This window comes from Callithrix jacchus, chromosome X, assembly GCF_049354715.1.
Source record: "Callithrix jacchus isolate 240 chromosome X, calJac240_pri, whole genome shotgun sequence".
NCBI lineage: Eukaryota > Metazoa > Chordata > Mammalia > Primates > Cebidae > Callithrix > Callithrix jacchus.
Genome location: NC_133524.1, coordinates 21,917,192 through 21,938,111, shown reverse-complemented (window position 1 = coordinate 21,938,111; position 20,920 = coordinate 21,917,192). Strand labels below are relative to the sequence as shown.

The 20,920-nt window shown below is 34.2% G+C and overlaps 1 protein-coding gene across 8 annotated transcripts in view; it reads right to left on the bottom strand.

Moving 5' to 3' along the window:
- Window positions 1-20,920, bottom strand: part of CNKSR2 (connector enhancer of kinase suppressor of Ras 2) — a 304,807-nt gene that overhangs the window by 234,245 nt on the left and 49,642 nt on the right. For all 8 annotated transcript variants that reach the window (XM_054251174.2, XM_054251175.2, XM_054251176.2 and 5 more), the window contains exons 2-3: window positions 17,108-17,271; window positions 10,469-10,671 (exon numbers count right to left, since the gene is read on the bottom strand). In XM_054251174.2, the coding sequence (XP_054107149.1) occupies window positions 10,469-10,671; window positions 17,108-17,271 (367 nt within the window). The remainder of the gene's footprint in view (window positions 1-10,468; window positions 10,672-17,107; window positions 17,272-20,920) is intronic.

Below are 20,920 nucleotides of genomic sequence, written 5' to 3'. Positions count from 1 at the left end.
CTATACTACAAGGATACAGTAATCAAACAGCATGGTACTGGTACCAAAACAGAGATATACACCAATGGAATAGAACAGAGGCCTTGGAGGCAATGTCACAACCGTCCAATCTTTGACAAACCTGGCAAAAACAAGTAATGGGGTTATAAATGGTGTTGAGAAAACTGGCTAGCCATGTGCAGAAAGCAGAAACTGGACCCCTTTCTGACATCTTACACTAAAATTAACTCCACATGGAATAAAGACTTAACCATAAGACCTAACATCATAAAAACCCTAGAAGAAAACCTAGGCAAAACCATTGAGGACATAGGCATAGGTATGGACTTCATGACTAAAACACCAAAAGCATTGGCAACAAAAGCCAAAATAGACCAATGGGAACTAATTAAACTCCCAAGCTTCTGTACAGCAAAAGAAACCATCATTAGAGTGAACAGCAACCAACAGAATGGGAAAAAATGTTTGCAATCTACCCATCTTGCAAAGGGTTAATATCCAGAATCTACAAAGAACTAAAACAGATTTACAGGAAAAAAACAAACAAAGCCACCCAAAAGTGGGCGAAGGATATGAACAGACACTTTTCAAAAGAAGACATGTATGAGCCTAAGAAACATATGAAAAATGCTCATCATCACTGATTATTAGAGAAAAGCAAATCAAAACCATATTGAGACACCACCTCATGCCAGTTAGAATGGTGATCATTAAAAAATCTGGAGACAGCTGGGCTTAGTGGCTCATGCCTATAATCCCAGCACTTTGGGTGGCCGAGGCGGGTGGATCACGAGGTCAAGAGATCGAGACCATCCTGGTCAACATGGTGAAACCCCGTCTCTACCAAAAATATAAAAATTAGCTGGGCATGGTGGTACAGGCCTGTAGTCCCAGCTACTAGGGAGGCTGAGGCAGTAGAATTGCTTGAACCCAGGAGGTGGAGATTGTGGTCAGCTGAGATTGCACCATTGCACTCCAGCTTGGGTAACAAGAGCGAAACTCTGTCTCAAAAAAAAAAAAAATCTGGAGACAACAGATGCTCGAGAGGATGTGGAGAAATAGGAACACTTTTACACTGTTGGTGGGAGTGTAATTAAGTTCAACCATTGTTGAAGACAGTGTGGCATTTCCTCAAGGACCTAGAAATAGAAATTTCATTTGACCCAGCACCAATCCCATTACTGGGTATACACCCAATGGATTATACATCATTCTACTATAAAGACACACACACACATATGTTCATAGTGGCACTGTTTACAATAGCAAAGACCTAGAACCAAACCAAATGCCCATTGACGATAGACTGGACAAGGAAAATGGGGCCCATATACACCATGGAATACTATGCAGCCATAAAAAATGATGAGTTCATGTCATTTGTAGTGACACAGATGAATCTGGAAACCATCATTCTCAGCAAACAGACACAAGAACAGAAAATCAAACACTGCAGGGAGGGGAGCATCACACACTGGGGTCTATCAGGGGGGCCAAGGGAGGGACAGTGAGGGGGTGGGAAGGTCGGGTAGGGATAACATGGGGGGAAATGCCAGATATAGGTAGACGGGGGGATGGAGGCAGCAAACCACATTGCCATATGTGTACCTATGCAACAAACCTGCATGATCTGCACATGTACCCCAGAACCTAAAGTACAATAAAAATTTAAAAATTGAGTAAACAAATGGAAGTTTCTAGAAATCAAAAAGAAAAAAAAAGTAAGCAACTGTCCCCCTTAAATCACCATATAGATAATATGATATTTATATTTCTCTCTGGTGCAAAAGTTATGACCCTATAAGAAATTATTCTTTGTACATTATTTCTAAACAAAAGCATTACATTTATTAAAAGGTTACTAATGGTTCAGAAATCCTAAACAAATTAGAAACTAATAAGGAAAGCTAAGATGCTAATAAGGAAAATCTGGAACACCTTACTATTTCTCAGGTTGGCAAAGCTGAAGCCTTAGGGTAGTCCATAAATAATGGTAGTGCTAACATCACTGCTCTTCCCCGGAATAATTAGTGTCAAGTTACAAGCAATGAGCACATGAGAGAAAATAAGACCAAACATTATCTGGTAGTGTTTGATGTGGTTTTCTTGGTCTCTGTAATATTTTTCCTGGTATAGAATTAATTTGTCCAAAAGTTTCTTATCATGGAAGAAGAAATTAGTTTAATCATTTTCTTACATAAGGCAAAAAATTTCAAAGAAATCTTAACAAAAATTCCCTAGTACCTTAAACTCTTATGCCTTAAATATGTAAAAGGTTTTCATGATATTAAGAGATCTCATTGATCCCATCAAAAACAGGATGGCATTAAAAGGTATTTTGTAAACTACCAGAATTGGATATTACTGCTAAAAATGAAGGAAAAAAACTGTCACTACTGAAGGCAAAATAAACTTTGTTAAATAGTAATTTTGAACATTTTTACTGATGTTACTGTACAACATAACACTTGTAGTGATCTGTAAACTTCTGAGTATAGATCAATTTGGCAAAGCCACAGAAAACTGCAGGAAATATAAGGTGTCAAAAACAGTAGGATGTAGGTTAAAAATAGACAAGTAAACCATGCATGGAAAATAAACAGTAAAGCTACCAACTGTGATTTACCTCTGAGGCTATTCCTCTGGAAAAGTCTGCTGTTTCATTGGAACCAATATTTTAAATAGGAGAAAAAATGGAATTTTATTAACTTTAGATTTTATCTTATTTAGGAAATGTAAGGAGCTGGTCTTTGAAAGTGCATCTCATTTAAATGGAAGCTCCGTTGAAATAGGAATTTTTCTGAGTCATAAATGTTATTTTCCTAGAACACTAACTGTTATGCCTTAAACATTAAAAGGTTTTTCAGTGATTTAAAAAAGTATCTCATTGATCCCTTTAAAGCATAATAATCTTGAAAGGTGTTTTAGAAACAATTAGAATTAAATTTTATTAATGTTAAAAATCAAATAGTAGAGCCGGGCGCCGTGGCTCAAGCCTGTAATCCCAGCACTTTGGGAGGCCGAGGCAGGCGGATCGCGAGGTGAAGAGATTGAGACAATCCTGGCCAACATGGTGAAACCCTGTCTCTACTAAAAATACAAAAATTAGCTGGGCATGGTGGTGCATGCCTGTAGTCCCAGCTATTCGGGAGGCTGAAGCAGGAGAATTGTTTGAACCCAGGAGGCGGAGGTTGCAGTGAGCTGAGATTGTGCCACTGCACTCCAGCCTGGCGCCTGGCAACAGAGTGAGACTCTGTCTCTAAATAAATAAATAAAAATAAAATAGTAAACCTTTATCATACAGTGAACTTAAAATTTTCTATAAATGAAGTTCTATACAGCAATTTCAGATACTGAGGCCTAAAACAGAAAAGTGGTAGTCTTATTTAGTTTTTGAAGAGAAATAGCAAAATGTAAATAAAGGTTTAGATACCACAGATACCTTCTTCGAAATCCTCAATAATTAGCATGCAAAATGAGGTAGCATGACAAAGGAATATAAAGGAAAAAACAACAGGACTTCAGTGTCAGACAAATATAGACACAAAGTATAATTTTCATACTAGATGAATGAGTTTAGGCAAGTTATTTCACATTTCATATGTAAAATGGAGATGAGGATATCTGCTTTGTGAGAATTCAATGAGCTGAGACTGTGTGTGTGTGTGTGTGTGTGCATAAAGCATCTAGTTCAGCATCTAGAACAAATTAAAGATTTGTCACCTACTCTTTTTCTTTCTCCTCTTTCAAGTAACATAAAATAAAAATTGTAGTAAACCCAAATCATATTGCTGTGCATGCAAGTTTTCTCCAAAATATAATAAAAATTTTGTAATGCCAAAAAACTTATACCTGTTAAAAATGAAAAGTTGTTTAACATCAAATTAATCCTACTTAACTGAAAAAAATGTATTCTTCAAGTAAAATATTACATATTGAAGGAATAAACTAAAGTTAAAGATCATATACTTGGCAGTATTCATCTATAGTGTTCATTTTAAACACCCCCAAATTAAAGCAAATATACACTGATGCAATGAAACATTAAAAATTTTTGGTCAAAATTGTTTCTGTGGAACTTTTTTTTGTAGAAATAGGGTTTATTATAACATAAATGAACGTGTTATTTTTAAAATGAAAAAAGAAAAATTAAAATTTCTTAGTTTTAATTTCCAATTTGATAAATTTCAAAGATAGAATCCATATAAACCATAGCTTTTTGGAGTCTTAATAATTTTGAGTTATAAAGAAATCCTGAGACAAATGAGTTTGGAAATAGCTGATGTAGGTCATCCCAGGGTTTGTGATAGTAGGCAAGTTGTTTAAACTCTTAACCTCAGCTTACATATCTGTAAAACACGGAGAAAATGGGGTTGCTGTGAATATGCAGGTAAGGTACTGTAACATACCTAGTTCAGTTCCTGGTATGTAGTAACTCGTAAATTGGTACCTGCATTTGTGCTTGCTGTTATTGAGTCATTTCAACTACACTGCAAATTATTCTAGGTATGTGGCCATGTATTATGAAAGCAATTTCTGTTGTTGCTAGAGAAGGTATTTAATCAAAGCCTTTTAAACAAGTGAATTGGAAAATTTCTAGAGAGTTTCATTATCTGAATTAATTTTTGATTATTCAGCAGCTAACCTTGATTATTTGACTTACAGATCAATAATGACTGGCTTTGTTAATAGCAGTTTTAGCATAAAATGAAAGAACAGCTTTGGAACATAGAAGACTTTGCCCATTTGTCCCATTTGTCCTGTTCCTAAGTCCCCCCTTATCTCTGTTTCATCACTTAAAAAAAGGAAGAAGTGATGAGATGTTGAACTGCTGCCATAGTTTCACATTCATCCATAGTGAATTTCATAATTTTTTATTTATTTATTTTTTCTATTATTTATTTATTTACTGCATTTTAGGTTTTGGGGTACATGTGAAGAACATGCAAGACTGTTGCATAGGTACACAGGTGGCAGTGTGATTTGCTGCCTTCCTCCCCTTCACCTATATCTGGCTTTTCTCCCCATGCTATCTCTCCCCAACTCCCCAACCCCCACTGTCCCTCCCGTATTTCCCCTCAACAGACCCCAGTGTGTAGTGCTCCCCTCCCTGTGTCTATGTGTTCGCATTGTTTAACATCTGCCTATGAGTGAGAACATGTGGTGTTTGATTTTCTGTTCTTGTGTCAGTTTGCTGAGAATGATGGTTTCCAGTTTCATCCATGTCCCTACAAAGGACACAAACTCATCATTTTTGATGACTGCATAATATTCCATGGTGTATATGTGCCACATTTTCCCTGTCCAGTCTATCATCGATGGGCATTTGGGTTGGTTCCAGGTCTTTGCTATTGTAAACTGTGCTGCAATGAACATTTGTGTGCATGTGTCCTTATAGTAGAACGATTTATTATAATCCTTTGGATATATACCCAGTAATGGGATTGCTGGGTCAAGTGAAATTTCTATTTCTAGGTCCTTGAGGAATTGCCACACTGTCTTCCACAATGGTTGAACTAATTTACACCGCCAGCAGCAGTGTAAAAGTGTTCCTATTTCTCCACATCCTCTCCAGCATCTGTTGTCTCCAGTTTTTTTAATGATCACCATTCTAACTGGCATGAGATGGTATCTCAATGTAGTTTTGATTTGCATTTCTCTAATGACCAGTGATGATGAGCATTTTTTCATACGTTTGTTGGCCTCATGTATGTCTTCTTTTGTAAAGTGTCTGTTCATATCCTTCACCCACTTTTGAATAGGCTTGTTTGTTTTTTTCTTGTAAATCTGTTTTAGTTCTTTGTAAATTCTGGATATTAGCCCTTTGTCAGATGGGTAAACTGCAAACATTTTTTCCCATTCTGTTGGTTGCTGATTCACTCTAATGACTGTTTCTTTTGCGGTGCAGAAGCTGTGGAGTTTGATTAGGTCCCATTTGTCTATTTTGGCTTTTGTTGTCAATGCTTTCATAATTAAGTATTTAATTTCTAAATTCTTGAAAAGCAAACAAAAAAGATGACACATTCTTACTTTATATAAGCAAAACATAGAGAAGAATTAAAGTTTTTAAAAAGTTAACATGAAACAAACAAAAATATTAATTAAATTTATTTAGAAAAAGGATAGGAATTAAAAATCATTCATCCAAAAGTCACTATGAAATTTTGTTGGTGTCTATCTTTGATATTATATACAGGGAAATAAGTTGGAAATATTCCTCATATGGTTTTAGTCAAGATCAATGCATTATATCATAGAATATTAGTGCTTAGAAAACAACTTTAAATTCTGCAGGTCTTACATCCTTATTCTAAAGGAAAATTAAAATTGAGGTTAAGGTTCAAGTTATGGAGGGTTAGAGTGGAGCTGAGACTCAACTCTCAGCCCTATGCTCTCTTATGCTACATTACCATGCATTTTGGTGGGAATTCACAGTAATGGTCATGGAGAATGCTGTTCTTTTGGCTTTTCTAGCATTTGATTAATGTGTAAAGTATGTAGGACACAATCAAACAAGAGGGCATGTGGAGTGCTGGTTTGTACTCCTGCGGCTACCTAGAAAACATTTTTTTTCTTTAAAAGGAATTATAACTTAAACATACACCCACTAACAATCTCTAATAAAAGCCTGGACTACTTGTCAGGTAATCAAACAGCCTAAACATTTCACCTGGCACAGTTATAGATAAAATCCTATTAGATTTAAATTGATCTCAGGACTTTCTGAAATTTATATAGGCCAAGGAGCAGTTAAGATACTCATACAAGCCATGGCAGAGGAGGAAGCAAAGTCAAGTTCCCAAATATATTAGTAGCACTCATCATTTAACTTTCCTCTTTCCTACTATTGGCAAAAGATTTAAAATCTGTGAAAAGGGGAAATAAACATTACACAAAACTATCCTGAACTATAAACAATCTCAGTTAAATTTTATTTCAAAGAAGAGTTCTTAGTTATCATTAACTTACAACTAACTAAAGTCACAGATACCCTGACTACCTACCACTTTGTCCTTACTCTGCCTAATCTCTCAGCAGCGTTTGACCCTACTGACCATTACCTTCTTTCCCTAAAACTCTTTACTCACTTTGTTTCCATCAAATCACTCTCAGTTAATTTCCTCCTGCCTCTCTGGTTATGCCTTCTTATTTTTTTTTCTGTAAGCTGAACTTCTAACCATTCTTCAATTGGTGGTGGTGCACAGGCCTCATTCCTTATCCCACTTTTTTCCAATCATTCAAAAATATTTGTTGAGCAGCCATTATTGACTAGAACTTACTTAGATAACTGTGGTATCAGTGTACAAAGTAGATGAAAACTACCTGCTCTTTCGAAGTGGACATCATATAAAGAACAGTCAGATAAAAGTAATATGCATAATACATAAGTAAATTATACAGCATATTGGAAGGGTCTAAATGTTATGGAAAATAGAGTAGGATAAGAATGATTTATTCTAAAATTCTCCTTCAGCTACCTATTTTCATAAGGCTTACCATCACGACTGGTGGTATCACCCCAAATGCCTTCCTTTTCCTTACTCTCTAGAGATCTTACCTGTTACCAAGTCTTATTAATTTACATAAATAACTCTAACATTCTTCTATCCTTATTGCTGCTTCATTAATTTAAAATATCAACAAAAAGAAGAGGGGACATTAAGTTCTATAGTTAGACTGTCAAGACTAAATCCTGGCTCCACTACTTATGTGCCACCTGGTTTTGAACTTAATCTCCTTCATTCCCAGTTTTCCTACCTGTAAAATGAAGACAATCCTTCTAGGGTTGTTTTGATTAAATGAGAGTGTCTGGAGGCATCAGTACCCAAGAGATGACATCATCATCAATTTTAGCATCAGAATCACCACCAGTAGTAGCAGCATAATTAATTCCTACAAGAACCTCCTAACTGGTTTCCCTTCTTCTAGCCTTACTCTTCTCTAATCTTTCCCAACACTGTAGCCCAAATAATCTTCCAAGTTCACAAATCTGAACACAAGCATGACCCTAAGCACCTCCCCACAGCCTTCAATATAAAGTCTAAATGCATTAGCATTGCAAATAATCTTGTCTTTTTTTTATTCTTCTCCTTTTGCTTTTCTTTTCAAAATCTAAGATGTTAAAGCATTTTAATTAAAGCACCAGCCTAAAGCTGAACTTTTGCATCAAAGAGTTTCAAAATATAAACTTCAGTTTTTTCTGTCAATTTACAAGAGTCTCAATTGAAGATTTTAGTTATCTGTTCCTTTATTCTGTTCCCTTTTAAGTCTTTATTTCATTTTCATGATCAAAATGTTAAATGACCTTTGATTTAATTGATCACCATAGTATGATATAACACCAAATAAGCATTGTGAGAAACTTTGCAGAAATGGAAGCCTAATAGATGACTTAAGCTATTTCCTTTGGGCTTTTTGTCATATTTTCTCTTCCTATGAAATGAACACAAAACATGGATTGACTTCATGGACTGTTATGTGTGTTTTTACATATTTTTGTAGGTATGTATGCACATATGTGTTTTGTAGGTGAATTGGCACTTACCAAAAGCATCTTATTAGATAATGAATGTATGCCACCATAAAAAATTGATACAACAAAATCTCAAGGACAACTATGGTGTGGGAAATGTGCGATTTTATAAATAGCCATATCTGTCATAAAGAAGTAAAAACATTCTCTATTCATGCTAATAATTTTTATCTATTCATCTAACTATACTAAGGTAAAAAATATATATAAATAAATTTACTAAATGCAAATATCAAGGCTGAGCAAATTTATAATTACGGGGAAAGTGAGAGTAAAAGAAGATATAATTACAATCAAGGATGTGTTCTTTAATTCTTCTAATTACTGTGAAGCCTACCAAAACAAATGTATTATATTAATAGTACTTAAGGACTAAGCCATATTTTACTTGCTGACCATTCATAACTTTTGGAATGGATATATTTAAAATGCAATTAAACACTTGATAATGAGGTTTTGACAATTATGAAAATTAAGTTTTAATAATGTTATAATGCAAAAGAAACATTCTGTCCATAAACTAATTATTAAAAGCTAGTAGCATATAGTTTAGTGCTTCATATTTTGATTTAGTAACACTTTATATTATATAAAAGTATATATAATATTAGACAATATAAAATTAAGAAAAATTATCTCAATTTTCACCTTAAAAATACAAATGCTTTACTTTTAATATAAGGTCTCATGTTTTTAAAATGCCAAAATGTTATACTGGTGTGTATATATGTGTGTGTGTGTGTGTGTGTGTGTGTGTGTGTGTGTGTACACATGAATATCCTACTGACATTCAAGAAAGAATTCTGGTAATGTATATTATCAGAGTTTCTTATGAAAGACAAAGAGCATTTTAAAAATTCCATTATTTAGCCATTAAACATAGTACATATCCCTTACCAAAACTTCCAGTACTGAAAGCAGATAACTTGTTTAGTTTCTTTATAAATCATTGTAATGTTTTATCATTATAACATTTAACCACGTACAGTATATAATTTAAATCTAACCTTTTCATTTCATATCACAAGACTTTAAACTATTTTATGTGTTCCAAAACAAATATAAGTCACCTAAACTTAAAAAGTCTAAAAGTATGTTTATGATATCTAAAACAGTACAATTAAATTAATAACAGAGAATGAATGAGGCGAGGCTAAGGAGACATACAAGGCATGTTATAAAGGTGTCAGTGTCTAATTACCTATTTAAAACAGTTTATAGCATCCCAATGGTCATTTCTTTAATTAAAACCAACTAATACAAATAAAGAAAATCAGGAGACAGAGCAGTATTATAATAAACAAAAATTTAAAAATTGTATTATGACAGCTAAATAATGATTTTGCTTATAAAGCAGCAAAGGTGTGCTGGGTACGGTGGCTCATGCCTGTAATCCCAGTACTTTGGGAGGCTGAGGCAGGTGGATCACCTGAGGTCAGGAGTTCAAGACCAGCCTGACCAACATGGAGAAACCCTATCTCTACTAAAAATACAATATAAGCTGGGCATGGTGGCACATGCCTGTAATTCCAGCTAGTCAGGAGGCTGAAGCAGGAGAATTGCTTGAACCCAGAAGGTGGAGGGTACAGTGAGCTGAGATCTCGCCATTGCACTCCTGCCTGGGCAAGAAGAGCAAAACTCCATCTCAAAAAAATAAATTAATAAAAATTAAAAAAAAATTTTTAAATAGAGCAGCAAAAGTATTTTACAGTTGTCAGAGACTAATTTTTGATTGTCTACTTAGTTGGACATCAAATTTTGCAAAAGATTAATATCTGTTTGATAATACCCAATATTGTAGTAAATCATCATTAGACATTTATTACTTGGTACTCCTCTACCTGTCTAATCCTTTCACAAGAAAATGCAAAATAATGTTATATTCAAACTGGCATCTGAGGAGAGGCTACTTATGAAACATGTGGAAGACTTTACCTGTCCAACCAAGCAAGCAGACTCTTGGCTGCTCCAATCAGATCCACAACCGAGGTCAGAAAGTCATTTGGCAATTTTCGGCTGGTCCTCCCATCATAATGGCCACTCCTTCTCCTTCCTGTTATAAAATTCTGTAGATTTTTGGCAGATGCATTCAACTTGTGAGAAAGGGTTTTTAGATTTTCTGTTTCCAAGCCATAATTCTGAATTATAAAAAAGAGAGGGAAAATATATACTTAAGGTCAATATTTTATTCATTCATGATAATATTTACTGAATAGTTTATTATATATAGGTAATGGGGCAGCATTAGAGTTACAAATGAATAAGATAGGATTCCTGACCTAGTGGAGCCCACAGTTAAGTGACTACTTGGGGAGATGTCATACAAAGAAATTATAACAAAATGTGTTAAGTACTAATATGAACATGGAAAGATGAGGGCATTGTATCTTGGAACTATGCTACCCAAGATAGCAAGATTGTAAGAAATAATATATGTGTTTCTTAAAACCAAAACCTAAGCTCCTTTATTTGTGAAATTAATTATTATCAACAATCATTTTTGATTATATATTCAATTAACAATATGCATGGTCATGAATGTAGGTACTAGGAACAATTCTGCTTCCCCAAAGTTAGGAAAATAAACACAACCAGCAATAATAAAATGGAAAAGCAAGAAATAAATCAGGTTAAATAAATCAGATGAAAAAACATATATGTACTCTACATAATGATGCTTAAGAAATTTCTTTTATAATATGGTATCAGGAAAAACTCTGCTTCCTCAGGGGAACTAATACATCTTCTCCTTTTTGTAATACAAATTATGAAACTAAAATTATTTTTGTTTTTGTCCTGACTCACAACTAAATATGAGGCACACCAAAAGCAATCATAATGACTTTTTGGTAAGTGTATTTGTTTTCTTCTTTTCCTTGTTCTCACATTTCAATTAATATTTATTAATTTGTCCTAAATATCTTATCTATTATACCTTATAGCAGAAAGGGGTTATATGAATAAGTATAATAAAACTTTTTACTATCTTCAAATAGAAAAAGATTGTAGAATCCCTTCAAACTTTGGGGAAAGTTTTCGTAAGTTACAATTAAAATGTAAAGCAGCTAATTGTGAGTTGTAAAACACCCCCAAAAAAAGGCTAGTTAAGCCTGGCCAACATGGTGAAACCCCATCTCCACTAAAGATAACAAAAAATTAGCTGAGCATGGTGGCAGATGCCTGTGGTCCCAGCTACTTAGGAGGCTGAGGCAGGAGATTCTCTTGAACCTGGGAGGCGGAGATTGCAGTGAGCCAAGATGGCACCATTGCACTCCAGCCTGGGTGACAGGGCGAGACTCGTCTCACAAAAAAAAAAGGCTGGTTAATATTATCCAAGGGAAACCTTTATCAAACCACTTAGCAGGATGCACATTAATGTTGTGTATAAAGTTAAAATTATTACCACCTTATCGAAAATGGTAAAACCCAAAGAATGTAAGAATTCGCTTAGGCCTTCGAGGCTTAGTTTAACTTACCTTTTCACAGTTGGGGAAACTGAGGTATGGGAAGATTTCTTTTTTAATAGTTTGCTTAAAAAGCTCAATACTTAGACTAGACAGAGTTCAGAATAGAACTACAAGTAACCAGGCCATCTGTGAGGGGTATGTCTACCACTTTCTTTAGCATCAATATTCTACTCCTATTCTCAGAAACATGGTAACAATAATTAAAGCAAAGTAAAAGATGAGTGAAAAGGAAAGTAAGTCATACAATAAATTAAACTATATTATTAAGTCAACAACCAGTGGGTACCTACTTTGTATAACATTTAAGTGTTTTTGTTTCCTACTGCAATTTAAGACAAGAGAAAACTTAGTGGAGAAAAATTAGGGAAGAGGAAGGTTTTGATGCATAAACAGTATATATCAAGTTATACATGTTACCACTAAAGACTTAATTGTGATAAAAGTCTGCTTGTCCTTTAGTGAGAATTTACATGTTTATTAAAAGAAAACTTTCTTCTGAAATTATAAATCTGTTCTCTAAAATAACACAGCATTAATATGTTAAATATTCACTGCTTAATTTGAACTGTAATATTCTTCTCTCAAAAGATTTGGCTTATGCAAATAAAACAACATCCTATTCAAATTCTATTGCATCTGAGAATGAATTATCTGTGAAATGTGGGAGACTTTGTCCAACTCATCCCTAGAGTATGAAACAAATCCTCTTATGTTTATAAAAGATGCTCTGTAATGACTAGATAAGAACAATTTGTAACTATACAAACTAACTGTAAATGATACTTCTTCTGTAAATGTAACTAAATGAAAATACTGAAAAGTATTTTTAGAAGTTTTCCCTGTGTTAAAGCATTTTCCTGGAGTAAAAAATGATTGTATTTTTCATTTTTGTGTATAAATGTGTTTAATGAGAAAACATTTGTTTGCCAACAAATTATAGTAATTTTTTTAAAAAGTTCAAATTATAACAGTTTATTAGAGAGAAGCCTACTGAATCAACCTGGTTGACTGAGAAATCTTTCACTCGGTAGACAGCCTCCATAAAAGATGAATTGATTTAAATTATTTCTTTCTATATAACATTAGCATCTCAAATGATTTATTAGGAAAGGTAAAACAATATTAGTCTTTATATAAATAAAAATCCAAAGGCAAAGTTAAAAATATTTCAGAGTCTTCAAAATCTAAGAAACTAAAATTATTATTTTTCATATGACTCAAGAATTAGGGAATATAATGGTCATCTGGACAAAACCTGAAAGGATACTCTCAGAAGGTATAACTTGGAAAACTCCTAAAAATAAATCCTATGCAGAATAGAGGTGAAAAATATGGAGGACAGAGAAATACAGAGGCAAAAAGAATCAAAAGATATGTAGTAGAGGATGGGGAAGGAAATTCTTAAAATTTGTTCTAGTTAATGAACATAACTAGTTACACTGATAATCCAATAACATTTTTAAAAAATGTAGAAGAGTATAATAGGTTAGAAGCTCATCTGTATGTAACCAGATTTATGTGCCACTATTTTAACAAAAGAGACTAACTGATTTACCAAGTTAACTTTTTTTTTTTTTTTTTTTGAGACAGAGTTTCGCTCTTGTTACCGAGGCTGGAGTGCAATGGCGCAATCTCAGCTCACGGTAACCTCTGCCTCCTGGGTTCAGGCAATTCTCCTGCCTCAGCCTCCCAAGTAGCTGGGATTACAGGCACGCGCCACCATGCCCAGCTAATTTTTTGTATTTTTAGTAGAGACGGGGTTTCACCATGTTGACCAGGATGGTCTCGATCTGTTGACCTCATGATCCACCTGCCTCGGCCTCCCAAGTTAACTTTTAAATTTTATTTTATTATTATTTTTTGACATAGGGTCTCCCTCTGTCACCCAGGCTGGAGTGCAGTGGTATTATCATGGCTCACCACAGCCTGGACTTCCCAGGCTCAAGCGATCCTCCCACCTCAACCTTCAGAGTAGCAGGGACTACAGGTGTGTGCCAGCACACCTGGCTAATTTTTAAATTTTTTGTAGAGATGGGAGTCTTCCTATGTTGCTAAGGCTGGTCTTGAACTCCTGGGCTCAAGTGATCTGTCCTCCGGCTCCCAAAGTGTTGGGATTATAGGCATGCCACCATCTAATTTATAGGCATGCCACCATATAATTTTTATTATCAAAATTCTCTATTACTACCAATACAGATACTTTCTGGCTAGTTCTTTCATGAAAGTGGATGGTTTGTTGTGACTTGGTAAGTCACCAGTAAACCACACACCCTGACCTATCATTTAAAGAATCAACAAGTAAATCAAGCCCCTTTTACTAGGCCAGGGGTATGGAGGGTATGGCCTCAATTTTAAAAATGCAGGTTTATTCACCACAGATTTGCTTTTCATTGGATATGCAGGGGGAAACTTGGTATTATTATTAGTATAAAAAGGACTACCTCAACAAAACAAAAACTTAGACATGAAATGTACTTAGCTGCTGTCTTTGTCCTATATATTACTTATTTGTTCATATACTTGGCCGTTACCATGTGCCAGAACCAGTAATGACTTAGAACTGATTCAACACAGCCATTTAAGTCTTAACGAATTTGTGCTAAGTTCATATCAGCCTTCTCTTTCAATCATATGCATGCAAAAACATTAAGAACATATTTAACATTTTAGAAAAACAATGTCGGGTATATCCTCAATAGTGGCAAATTTTCACTAAACACTTAACTAGAAATACTTAATATTGGCATCACATATTATACAATGTCAATGCCATTTTATTCACAGTTCTTAATTTAAATGCGTCATGTAGCAGGTTTTTAGGTTTATAATACATTGCTTTATAAATATAAGTGAGTTCTAAAAGGCTTACTTTAATGAATTTTTTCAGAAAATAAATTATTTTAAGATGAATGAACCAAGCAATTATGTTGCAAAGAAACAAATCCTAGCAATTGCAAACATCAAATCTTCCATGCAAAATGCCTGAAATTATAAGTACATAAAAAGTGAAATGAAAACTGTTTTTATCTTGTCATAAATGATTCATTCACAGTTCCTAATAAAAAGTGTATTGTCAGAACACAAATTAAGGACCATACATTAAGCCATATATATATTTTATTTATGTTTTTACTCTTTCAGTTAATATTCCTTGCTCTCTATTGAAGCATACTAAATGATAGCTTAATAGCTTGAAATATTATTACACTTCCAAATCATGAACAGCTTACTTCTTTCTAGAATAACATGATACAAAATTTATCTGATGCTTAACAAATACATGTTGCATGAATAAACAAGTGACTAAATAAACCTTTGATTCTCATCAGCTACCATAAACATTTATTCACATAAGGAATAACTTCAAGACAAGGTAGACGAAAATATAGTATAGTATAGCTTAAAAGAAATGAAAGGAATCTGTAAATTTCTCTATGTCTCCCTTATATGAGGAACAGAAACTTCAGAGTCAAAGGCTGTGTAGTGTGTAGGTAAGAGAAAAATTTTGGTTCTCTGAAGAAAGGCAGAGTTTAATTCAGTAAGGTAACATTAATTTAACATCTTTTTTGAGTTAAGCGCTGGGCAGAAAGCTGAATAAAAAATATGAATTAAAAAAAGGTATCTTCCTTTGAGGAGTCCACCATGAATTAAAGAATAAAATAACCTAAATAAATAATTGTAATGTGATACAAAGTGTTAAGTTACCTTTTTTTCTCATCAATTCCCACTCTGCAAGCTAAATGAAAATTCTCAATTTTCTCTGAATATTTCATATTCTTTCACAATTCTATCTCACACATGATATTTCTTCTGCCTAGACAACTTTTCTCCAACTTCTTGTCTGACAAACATCTAACCATCATGCAAGACCCAATACAAATTCTACCTACACTACCTGAATCCCTCAGAAGTGTTCATTTCTTTCCACATTCCCCTGGAATTTAAAAAAATGTCTATGTTGTCTTTTAACGGCTATTGTCTTTCTTAATGAACTGTATATATTTTTGGAATACAGAATGTGTCTTTTTCATCTTTGCATTCCCAGTGATAGCACTGTTTGAGCATATGTAATTGTTGAAAAAGAAATGAATACAGTAGACATAAGGAAAATGTAAAGGCCAGTAAAGGTCAGAGAGACAAATAGCAGGGTAAACTGAAATTCAAAGAGCAGTTTGCGGGCAGAGGGGAAGAAGGTAAAGATACAGTCCCAATCCCAATAGCACAACTTCCTGGACTAATCAACTTAACCTGCTGATAAGGAATCTCACCTCCTGATTTCATAATTGCACGTAGAAGAAAATCAGAATTCACTCCTCAAATTTGCTTTATATTCCTCAGAAATCATCTGTTGCATAAACTGAAATTATCTGTACTTCTGACTTGTTGATGTGTATCCATTACATTAGGAAGGGGTAAAAAGGAAGTTTGATATTTGACCTCTGTAGGGACTATGATCAAGGAATTGCCAAATAAAAAGAAAAAAAAATTGGTGTTTAAATTTATTTTCTGCGTTAAAGCTTAATCACATAATGAAGTATCCAAATGATATGACTTAAACCTGGTGATTAACCCCAGAACTGTACAGGGATTAAAAAGCTCAGCATCTGAAAGGATTCACCACAGCTACACAGTTCAAATTTAGAAGTGGTCTAGACATCTATTTCTGATGTCCTCCTTTTAAGTAGAGTTAGGTCAGCAGATCCTTGTTCATGGATCAAATTTTGAACATCTAGACTATATATATGCAACACTGTCAATCATCAATAATCTTTCCTTCCTCAAACTGGCAGTGTGAGAGCCTAGCACATGAGTAGCTCATCTAGGAAGAGCCCTGCTTATGGGACATACACTGTGGACTTAAGGTTCTGATATGCCCAGCCTTACTCTTATAGAAGATGTTAACAAGCAGGGAACTGTTATTTGGCACTAATATAACAAATTTAAGGAAGGAAGAAAATATCATGTCCAATTGGTTGAGAATTAGGATTTTTTTTCTTCTATTTGCATTTCAATTATCAAAGGAAGAGAAGAAAAAAGGGGAATGCAATGAAAGAATAAAAAAGAAGAAAAAGAGAAGTTTTCCTCTTTACCAGTTTTATGTCCTTACCAATGCACACAGAAGGTCAACTGCTTCCAAGATCAGTTCCTGATGGCCAATGCGGCTGACCCCCAGATCCTCTAGCTCCTGATGTGTAATGCGCAGCAGCTGGTCCCCACTGATCTTCTCCCTCTCAAAGTTCTTAATATACTGCTGCAAACAGTCATCAAGACCTACAAAATAAAAGTATGAAAGATCAGAATGAAAACAAGGTCAAACAAAACAAATATGAAGGATGGGAGAAGCAAGCATTAATGCCACCATATCACAAATTAAGTCCATTTTAACTGTGAACTAGCTAAATCCTTCGCCCTTTATTAACCTACATATGGACTACAGTGAAAAAGAAAATCACTTCATCATACTTATAGTTGTTAGGTACGTATTTCAATTTTCCTCAGCAAGTACTGGAAATCTTTATCTTTCTTCTTTGCAGTTCTCCTTGCTGACTATTTAATAAAGTATGCCAACAGGCAGTTTCCCCTATTTTCAAATTTTTCTGCATCACATTCTTACTCTCTTATTTAAACCCCACTTCACAGAAAGAATTATCCTTCCATTTAAAGCTAATCTATCTTTCTGTACTCTGTAGTCCCATCTTCTGCCGCCTTAACACTACTTCGGTGACTAAAAAATTAAACGCTCTCTTTGTTTCAACTATTTCCTATTAATTGATTTGTTCTATGTTCAAATTTCTGCCATCTGAAACAAAAAACAAAACCCTTTTTTTGATTTCATTTATTCTGTGTGCTCCCCAATAGTCTGTCATCCTCTTTGGATTCAAGCCCTTATCTTTATTTCCTCATCTGTGATGCACTCCTTAATCCATTATCATTTGAATTTTACTCAAATCTAAAAGTAGAAATCCACAGGATTATCCAGGGCAATTCATAAGTGATTGGCTCAGCTATAGACTGAGTTAGTTTCAATCACCTGTGAAGTGGCCTGATACAAATGATGAACTAGACTAATAAAACTAATGTTCTAGAAATTTTAGTAAAGAATACCAAGAAAATGAAGCAATTAGCTGAAACTAAGAGGTCCTCAATGTATCAATGAAGGAGACCAGAGGCTATAATGGGCTATATTCCAGCTGAAATTATGAAGAAGCAGAAAGTATAATAGAAAAAACAGAGATAAAATTAGAACAGATGTGCAAAAGGTAGCCAAGTTTCCTAACAGAGATTATGTAGCCACTGAGAAAGAAAAAGAGTCAGTATTGTGATTCCTGACAGGGTCTAGTATAAGGCCACAGATGTCTTTACTATGTTCTCAAACTTCCTTAAAGTAACTAGAGTAACTCTGTAGCCTCTCTAAACAAGCTTTTTCTTTCATTCTCCATTATTATGTGTATACTGATGAGGGCTGATACGTTCTCACTGGATCTAGCAACATGAAAGTCACCAATGACATTCCTGAGAGTTGTTTTCACAGTGATGACAATAAGCCAGCACTGATTGAGTTAAGGAGGCTTCAAAGCAGTCAGGCTACATAAGAGAAGAGAAAAATAAGAGGATATCTAAAGAATATGGGATTGAGAGAGAGAGATTGTTTTTCTTTCTTAAAGATGTTAGAGACTTGAAGATATTTAAATGTGGATAAGAACTGTATGTCTCTATTGAAAAAGTAGGGAAGGAGGAAAAGATGGGTGTAGATGCAGATAGATTTACAGCCTGTGAGTAAGATGAGGGACTCCCTGCCTAATGACTTTAAGACAACATTATGGATCTGTGTGAGAGTTCAGTGAAATACTTGTAAATAAAATAAACATGTAAATTGATACCATTACAAATATGTGCTGAATACCCAAATGGAGTTGGTACTAATTACAGTGTCCCAGAGCTAAACATAATAATTTTTTAAAGGGAAGACTCTAAAATCAGAAACAAGGAAAAAAATAAAAGAATTATTTGTCAGACACTCCCATGAATGCTGGAGATAAAAGAGTAAAGAAGACACAGACATCAAGGAATACAGTACTTGTATTAGTTATTATATGTAACCTAGTTACATATAAAGTATACAGGAGTATATAGTATATAGTTACATATAAAGTATACAGGATTTAAAGTATAAAGGAGAATTTCATAGGTTATATCTAAATACCATACCATTTTATATAAGGGACTTGAGCATTTGCAGAGTTTGGTATCTGTGGGGGTTCCTGGAACCAATCCCCCTCAACTGTATAGGGTGAAAGTTATAGTGGTGTACAATACTTGAGGGATGGCCAGACAAAGGGGATCTAAGAATCAAAACAAAAATGGATCAGAGAGGACAAGGTAATAATAAGGAAGGCATGACAGACAAATGTTAAATGTAGCACAGCATTATAGTAAGATAAGGACTAAAGTACTCTCAGAATGAAGAGATTATAGCCAGAACAGTATCAGAATAGTGCAAAGAGAAGCCAGACAGACTATGGGATTGAGGAGTGACTGGGAAATGAGAGAGTGAACGCCTTGCATGTAGAATATTCCTTTAGAAGATTATGGGATAATGGTGAGGATGGGAAGTAAACAGAGAGATGCCAAGAAGTGTCAAAGAGACCATTGTTATACCAATTTCAGAAGCAAAGAAACTAAAGCTCAGTGAGATTAGGTAACTCTCTAAGTGTACATGGTAAGTAACTGACAGGCAAACCAAGAATTAAAACCTGGTCTCAGAGGATCCAAAATCTAATCTACTTTGACTATATCAGACGATCTAAAGACTGAAAAAACACATCTTAACAATAAAATGGATTCATACCCTTGCAACAGTAAATGGGTAAATGGAGATAGAGATATACAGTTATTAAAATAAAGGATAATAACATAAAACAGTGGCTAATGAAATCACACTCTTCTAGACTCACAAGAAAAGAAACTAAAACTACCAAGGACTAAAATCCATGCTATCATATTTTTGATGAATTAAATACTGTGTAGAGTACCCTGATGGCATTCAATCTGAAGTTGCATTTGAATGAATGAAAGGTAAAACATTGCAAATAGTTTTTAGATATCATAGAAACCAATATATGTTGACCTGAGAAACCCCTGTACTATATGTTCTTCAAAGCCATCCTTAATGATTATCCTCCTACAAGCAAGTAGTCACTCTATAACAAGCAGTATATGATTCGTTTTCACAAGGATTCTCAAGAAAACCAAATAAAATAGAAAAAGAAAGGATAATTTGCTTCTGGGACTGTTCTTATTCGTTCTGTCCTAATTTATTTTGTTAAAGGCTACACTTTCAATAGTTTTGTATAATTACTATATAGAAAAATTGATGCTGAATAATAGTAATACATTCCAGTTATTTATGAATTGTATATCATTATCTTAATTTTACAGATAAGAAAATTGAAATTTAGGAACTATGCCTGGGATCCCACACCTTATAATTGGTAAGGCAAAGTCTAAACCCAAGTTCGTCTGAGTCTAAATCCATGCTTTTAAAGACTACGTGGAATTAGGAGTGAGGGAAGAATGGAAAGGATAGTTTTCAAAGCTCTAAACTGTTTGTTTGTACTATACCAAAAGTCATTATGCCAAAAATATTTTTCTATTTTCCATTTAAAACTTTAAGGTCTTTAATATATATTTATTTAAATTATGCTTTGTATCAAAAGGCATTTAAGTATATTGTTTACACACACACAATTCAGGAGGGCAATACAAATTAAAAGTAGATGAGAAAAATATGGTTAGAGGAAAATATGATTAGTTATAAAGTGGGAACCAAAATAATGCAATTGAAAAAAATTCATAAAAATGAAAAATACTAATAGCTTAAAACATTCATTAGATAACAGCAAGCCAGTTTCTCAGAGAA